The 7,516-nt window shown below is 51.9% G+C and overlaps 1 protein-coding gene across 1 annotated transcript in view; it reads right to left on the bottom strand.

The window, feature by feature from the left end:
• TRIOBP (TRIO and F-actin binding protein) overlaps positions 1–3,795 on the bottom strand; it is a 76,417-nt gene extending 72,622 nt beyond the window's left edge. Inside the window, exons 1-3 of the mRNA XM_025400571.1 lie at positions 3,694–3,795; positions 3,088–3,195; positions 488–661 (exon numbers count right to left, since the gene is read on the bottom strand). Coding sequence (XP_025256356.1) covers positions 488–601 — 114 coding nt within the window. The 5' untranslated portion in view covers positions 602–661; positions 3,088–3,195; positions 3,694–3,795. The remainder of the gene's footprint in view (positions 1–487; positions 662–3,087; positions 3,196–3,693) is intronic.
• Positions 3,796–7,516: the final 3,721 nt, after the last annotated feature.

Here is a 7,516-nt window from a genome sequence, read left to right on the forward strand (position 1 = left end):
AAAAAAAAAAAAAAAAATAAAAAAAAAAAAAAAAAAAAAAAAAATAAACTCCCGACCTCAGGTGATCCACCTGCTTGGCCTCCCAAACTGCTGGGATTACAGGTGTGAGCCTCTGTGCCCAGGCTCTACCATTCTCCTTAACTTTATATACACAGGAAATAATTATAGTTTTCTACTTGTGTTGATGATGTGAAGTTTTTTTACAATAGGAGGGGAAAAAGATGTTGATTTAAAGACTAACAAAGTAAGTAATAGATTAGATGAGGTTATGGTAACAATCGTATCATATAAGCAGGAGGAAAGTGACTGAAGATTGTGAAACATTCACATGGTTCAACCACTTCATTGCAATGTGGGAAAACCGAGGCTCTGGCCAGGAGGAAGGTCAGCATCTGGGTTCAACTGTGAGTTAGCGGACACCACAGGCCCAGTCCTTCACCCATGCCCCCATCCCAAACCACCTCAACCACGTGGAAAACTGGCTCACCTGGTATCTTGCTCTGTGGGCCTCCTCAGGGTGGAAGCAGTTTTGACGGCGGTTCTGGGTAAGCATGTTGGCCTCAAAGTGTTCACAGGGGGCATCCCCAGGCACCTCCTCCATATTGGGTGAGTCAGGCCAGGGCAGTTCCTATAATCCAATGGCTGAACCTCTAGGTGAGGCCTGGCGAAAATGAGGGAGAGGCAAAGACCAGATGACTGGCTGGCCACTCACCTGAACCTCAGCCCCAGTTGCCCCAGTTTCCAGACAAGGACCAAGGAAATAAGGTTACTCATCCATTCCTTTGGATGTTCCTATTCTCCATCCATTCCTGTTCATTTATTCACTCAACAAACACTCGCTAAGCACCTACTAAGCACCCAAGCACTCTGCCAGCATTTGATGTGCGATTTCTAGTCCTTACTGCAGTGTTGCTGAAAGTGCATGCCAAGGACTCTGCATTACACCCTCCTGGGCTGTTCATAAAAATGCAGATACCAGGCCGGGCACAGTGGCTGATGGCTGTAATCCCAGCACTTTGGGAGGCCGAGGCGGGCCGATCACTTGAGGTCAGGAGTTCGAGACCAGCCTAGCCAATATGGTGAAACCCCGTCTCTACTAAAAATACAAAAATCAGCCGGGTGTGATGGGGCGTGCCTGTAATCCCAGCTACTTGGGAGCCTGAGGCAGGAAGATGGCTTGAACCCGGAAGGCGGAGGTTGCAGTGAGCCAAGATCGCGCCATTGCACTCCGGCCTGGGCGACAGAGTGAGACTCCATCTCAAAACAAAAAACAAAAAAATGCACATTCCAGCTGTGCCCAGTGCGGATGGATCATTTGAGCCCAAGAGTTCAAGACCAGCCTGGGCAACTGGCGAAACCCCGTCTCTACAAAAAATACAAAAATTAGCTGGGCATGGTGGTGCGCGCCTGTAGTCCCAATTACTCAGAAGGCTGAGGCAGGAGAATCGCTTGAACCCAGGAGGTGGAGGTTGCAGTGAGCCGAGATCGTATCACTGCACTCCAGCCTGGGTGACAAGAGCGAGACTCTGTCTTTAAAAAAGAAAAAAAAAAGTGATTTCCCAGGTGATTCTAGTGCACCCCAAAGTTTGAGTGTCCTTGTATTATAGCTACTCTGCATTGTAGATCAAATTAATGCCCATTTTAGATCAGGCAACTAAGGCTCAGAGAGGTTCCTTTGCTCACTCAAGGTCACAGTGGCTGATTCAAATCCAGGGCTGTGTGTGTCCCTGCTCTCTTGGAGGTGGAACTGAGGAGCACTGGATCATACTGCCAACTCACACAGCTCCCTTGGGAAGCACAGCGAGGGAGGCAAAAGGCTGACCAGATATTTTCAGAGTTGAGGATGACGTCTTTGACAAACATGAACAGCCTGAAGTCACACAGCAAGTTTGTGGCAGAGCTTAGCCAAAAAGAAACCCTAATGTGTTGTTTTGTTTTGTTTTGTTTTTTTAAGACAAAGTCTCTCTCTGTCGCCTAGGCTGGAGTGCCGTGGTGTGATCTCAGCTCACTCGGCTCACTGCAACCTCCATCTCCTGGGTTCAAGCAATTCTCCTTCCTCAGCCTCCCAAGTAGTTTCTGGGATCACAGGCATGTGCCATCATGCCTGGCTAATTTTTGTATTTTTAGTAGCGACGGGGTTTTGCCATGTTGGCCAGGCGAACTCCTGACCTCAGGTGATCCACCCCCTTCAGCCTCCCAAAATGCTGGGATTACAGGTGTGAGCCACTGCACCTGGCCCCTAGTTTATTTTTTGAGGAGGTGGTGGGGGCAGGGTCTTGTTCTGTCACCCAGGCTGGAGTGCAGTGGCTCGATCACAGCTCACTGCAGCCTCAAACTCCTGGGCTCAAATGATTCTCCAGCTTCAGTCTCCCCAGTAACTGGGAATACAGGTGCACGCCACCATGCCCAGCTAATTTTTTAACTTTTTCTTTTGTAAAAATGGGCTCTTGGCCAGGTGCGGTGGCTGACGCCTATAATCCCAGCACTTTGGGAGGCTGAGGCAGGCCGATCACTTGAGGCCAGGAATTCAAGACCAGCCTGGCCAACATAGTGAAACCCTGTCTCTACTAAAACTACAAAAATTAGCTGGGCGTGGTGGTGCACGCCTGTAATCCCAGCTACTCGAGAGGCTGGGGCAAGAGAATTGCTTGAACCCAGGAAGTAGAGGTTGCGGTGGAGCTAAGATCGCCCTGCTGCCCTCCAGCCTGGGCAACAGTGTGTCTCAAAAAACAAAAAAAAGGGCTCTTGCTGTGTTACCCAGGCTGGTTTTGAACTCCTGAACTCCTGACCTCAAGTAATCCTCCTCCTTCAGCCCCTCAAAGTGCTGGGATTACAAGTGTGAAGCATCACACCCTTCTGAAACCCTGTTGTCTTAACTTGTACAAGGGTTCTCCTTTCTGGGTGCCTCTTGGGCCGCCGACATTCATGCCCTAGAATGAATCTGGGTCAGGAGAGTCACTTAAAGATGCCCTCCCCACCCACACAGAGCCCCAAGGGGACGGTGGGGGGTGGGAGGAACCCAACATCCCAAAACACAAGCAGCTTTTGGTGCCCCCAGGTCACCTGCCCACATTCATTCATCCTCACCTGGTGTGTTCCAGGGATCAGGCTTTTGTTGCCGATCTTGGTGGAGAGCTGAGGAATTTCACCGCCTCCCCTGGGACAGCCAAGGCCAAGGCTCCTCCATCATCAGACCTGGAGAAGGGAATGGGGTGGGGGCGACAGCAGGGCACGGTGGGGAGAGGGCCACCCACTGGCCCTTCCGTGGCCCCAGGGTCTCTGATCCTCCCCGGGCGGTCGTCCTCCCGGCTCCTGGTGGTGGAAGAGGGGCGCATCGGCCCCGCCCGTCCTGGGCGTTTCTCTCCTGGTCTGGCCACATAAAGGAGCGTCGCCTAGCAGGAGAACGCCGCTGATTTTCCTGGGGGTGGGTAGGTGGCTCTACTCCACGTGCCCCTCTCTGCTCCCGTTTCCTCCCCTACCCACACCCAATAGGCAGAATCCTTCTCTAAAATGCACTTGAGATGTGGCTATAATAATCAAAACCTTAAGCAGTTACACATGCCCCACCCAGAGAACGGACCCGAGACCCTCTCCATCCAGGCATTCAGCCAGTTCCTCCCCGGATCCCTCGACCCCTACCCCTCCCGTAGGCCTCCCCCTACCAGCTCCTCTTTTCTGCGGCCCAGTGCTAACCTTGGCTGGATTTCCACGCACAGGGGCTGCCGGGGTAGGAGTGCCAGGGTCATGGCCTCTTTATTTTAACAATGAATCAGAGCGATGCTCGGGAAGTGGAAGGCAGGCCACGCCCCTGACACGCTCGCATAGGCTCTCTCTGGGTGCCTCATTTACATGAAGACTGTGGGACTCTGTGGGACTGGACAAGCCAGAACAAGAGGCGGGGCGGAGGCGGGCGGGGCACGGATACCTCTGAGAGCGGGACTCGCTGCACGTTTAGCCTGGGCCGCCTGCAGCACTCGCCCACTGGGGGTTCCCAGGGAGCCCTAGAGAGGGCTGGCACTGGCGGATCTGGCTCCTTCTGACCTCTTTCCCGTTGGTTCATTCTGGCGACAGTCCGCTGGGCTGGCTTTAGCACAGACCTTGGACTAGAGTCTTAACCTCTCTGTCATGACAGTTTTCTTACCGCGGGGGCGGAGGTTGCAGTGAGCCGAGATAGCGCTATTGCACTCCAGCCTGGGCGGCAGAGCAAAACTCTGTCTAAAAAAGAAAAAAAAAAAAAAAAAAAAAAAAGCCGGGCGTGGTGGTGTGCGCCTGTAGTCTCAGCTACTAGAAGGCTGAGGCAGGAGCATCGCTTGAACCCGGGAGGCGGAGGTTGCAGTGAGCCGAGATCACACCACTGCACTCCAGCCTGGGCAACAGAGTGAGACTCTGTCTTTAAAAAAAAAAAAAAAAGTTGTTTCCCATCTTTTTTCCTTTTGGTTGATATTTGGCAACTGCGGTGACTGGGAGGGGAGGAAGAGGGTGAAATTCACTGGACAGGGAGGAAGGTTGCAGCAGGAGTCCAGGAGAGATGGATGCAGTGATGAGATGGGGAAGGTAGACTAGATTCAGACACTTGTAGGCAGGTGAGCTTGGCACTAGGGTCATGGAAATCTTATTTTATTTCGAGAGTTGTTGGGGATCACCTGGGGATTGGATTCAGACAGAATTGGCTGAGAACCTACATTGACAAAGGCTTGTGCCCAGAGCAGAAACAGAAATGACTAAGATACAACTTCTCACTCAGAAAGCTCGTGATCTGGTTCGAGGGACAAACCAGGATCCACTGTGTTCAGTGTTTACAAGAAGGAAACACCTACTATCATGGGAGGCCAGGTGGAGAAAGGAGGAAGCAGAGAAGGCTTCTCCTAGGAGGTGGCTCAAAGGTGAGGAGAGCGAGAAAGGCTGAGAACAGCCTGCAAACCTCTGAAGGTGTGTGGCGGAGGCCGATGCTCAGAACAAGGCAGGCATTTCAAGCAGTGCTCACAAGGGAGCAGGCAGTGAGCTCTCCGAGCTCAGGAGGAACCGAAGCTCCTCACCAGAGCCACCTGCAAGCCAAAGGAAGGTCAATGGCTCAAACCTGGGGATGTCAAGGTCGTCAACGCCACTGGGACCTTGGAAAGGATGGAAGCTGAGGCTTATATGATCCTGGAACACCTGCCCCCACAGTTCCTCACCTCACCTCACCCCCCTGGGGAGAGCTCAGGCCACCCCGAAACAGATCCTACCAAAAGAAGTTTTCTTTTAGCAGGCTGAGCCCAGCTTCGGGTAACTACGGCCACAGCTCATCGTTTGCCAGCACACGCCCTGACGTCAGTGTGAAAACCGAGGATGGATAAATGTCTGCTGTGACTTAAGCCCCACACAGATGGATCCCCTCATGACAGCCCTTTATATATTTGGCTTCTGTGAAATAATCTGCTGATTGTACCCCAACACCCATTCTCTCCTTTTATTTTTGAGATGGAGTCTTGCTCTTGTCACCCAGGCTGGAGTGCAGTGGCGTGATCTTGGCCCACTGCAACCTCCGCCCCTCGGGTTCAAGCGATTCTCTTGTCTCAGCCTCCCAAGTAGCTGGGATTACAGGCACCCGCCACCACACCTGGGTAATTTTTATATATATATATATATTTTTTTTTAATTTTTTATTTTTTATTTTTTTTGAGACACAGTCCCGCTCTGTCGCCAGGCTAGAGTGCAGTGGCATGATCTCGGCTCACTGCAACCTCCACCTCCTGGGTTTAAGCAATTCTCTTGCCTCAGCCTCCCGAATAGCTGAGATTACAGGCGCGTGCCACCATGCCCGGCTAATTTTTGTGTTTTTAGTGGAGACAGGGTTTCACCATGTTGGCCAGGATGGCCTCGATCTCTTGACCTTGTGATCCGCCCGCCTCGGCCTCCCAAAGTGCTGGGATTACAGGTATAAACCACCACGCCCTGCCCCATTCTCCCCTTTCTAACACAATCCCCAATTATCATCTGGGCACTTGGTTTCCCAGAATAGAAGAGTTCCTGGCTGGAAGGGGTGGCTGATGCCTGTAATCCCAGCACTTTGAGAGGCCACAGCAGGTGGATTACCTGAGGTCAAGAGTTCGAGACCAGCCTGGCCAACATGGCAAATACCCGTCTCTACTAAAAACACAAAAATTAGTCAGGCGTGGTGGCGGGTGCCTATAGTCCCAGCTACTTGGGAGGCTGAGGCAGGAGAGTTGCTTGAATCCAGGAAGCAGAGGTTGCAGTGAGCCAAGATCGCATCATTGCACTCCAGCCTAGACGATGAGCAAAACTCCATCTCGAAAAATAAATAAATAGAAGAGTTCCCAGCCTGTCTTGCAGCTAGGAGGTCCCTTGCCTCTGCCTCATGCCTTTGCCTCCTGCCTGGTCAACAGGACACGCCAAGTGCCAATTTTTTTTTTTTTTTGAGATAGAGTTTCACTCTTGTTGCCAAGGCTAGGGTGCAATGGCACGATTCTCGGCTCACTGCAACCTCCACCTCCCAGGTTCAAGCAATTCTCCTGCCTCAGCCTCCCGAGTAGCTGGAATCACAGGTATGCACCACCACGCCCAGCTAATGTGGTTTTTTTAGTAGAGACAGGGGTTTCTCCATGTTGGTCAGGCTGGTCTCGAACCCCCAACCTCAGGTGATCCACCTGCCTCAGCCTCCCAAAGTGCTGGGATTACAGGCGTGAACCACCGCACCTGGCCCTAAATGTTTTCGACAGGAGGGGCATGTTCTTCTTCATCCCCTTTTCTTCCTGCTGGCTGAAATGCAGACATGTTGGCCGCAGCTCAAGCAGCCACCTTGTGCTGTGAGGCAAGGGCCATATGTTGAAAATGGCACACAGCATAGAGTTAGAAGCCCAGCATCCCAACCTCCAACCTTCCCAGCTCCAGGCTGGGAACCTCCCATCTTTGTTAACCTGGGAACTCTTACACAAGCCAGTTGTTTTTCAATTTTGTTTTAGAGCATATGCAGCTAAACCTAACTCTTCTTCGTAAATCTCCCAGAGGCCCAACTCTGGAGAGCAATAGGAGGCAGGAGCCCAGATGCCTCCACAGCACGGTGAGGGGCTCCTGGAGAAAAGACAAGTTCTCCAGAGGGCTCTGAATCCACCACCCCGATCCTAGAATTGGTCAAATCACTGTGACTCAAGTTCCCTGGTCTGCTGGAAGAACTGAAGACACACACGGAAAGGAGTGGCTAAGAATTTAATACTGGTAAACACTATAAATTGTAAATGTAAGTTGTAAATGACCTTGTCACTGGAGAGGGGAGAAGGAACTGGAGTCAGACGTCCCAGCAGCAGCAGCAGCAGCGGTGACATGCAGTAGACACAGCCAGAGAGCAACAGGCGCTTCGGGAAGTGGTTCATGCACGTGGTCTTATTTTAGTCGCAGGGCAGCCCTAAGAGGTAGGTACCTTATGTCATCTTACACATGAGAGGTCAGCACCGCAAGAAGCTCATGCAGCGACCAAGCAGCAGAGCAGAGCCTGGATTCAAACCTGAGCCCTGCTGTG

This window comes from Theropithecus gelada, chromosome 10 (assembly GCF_003255815.1).
Source record: "Theropithecus gelada isolate Dixy chromosome 10, Tgel_1.0, whole genome shotgun sequence".
NCBI lineage: Eukaryota > Metazoa > Chordata > Mammalia > Primates > Cercopithecidae > Theropithecus > Theropithecus gelada.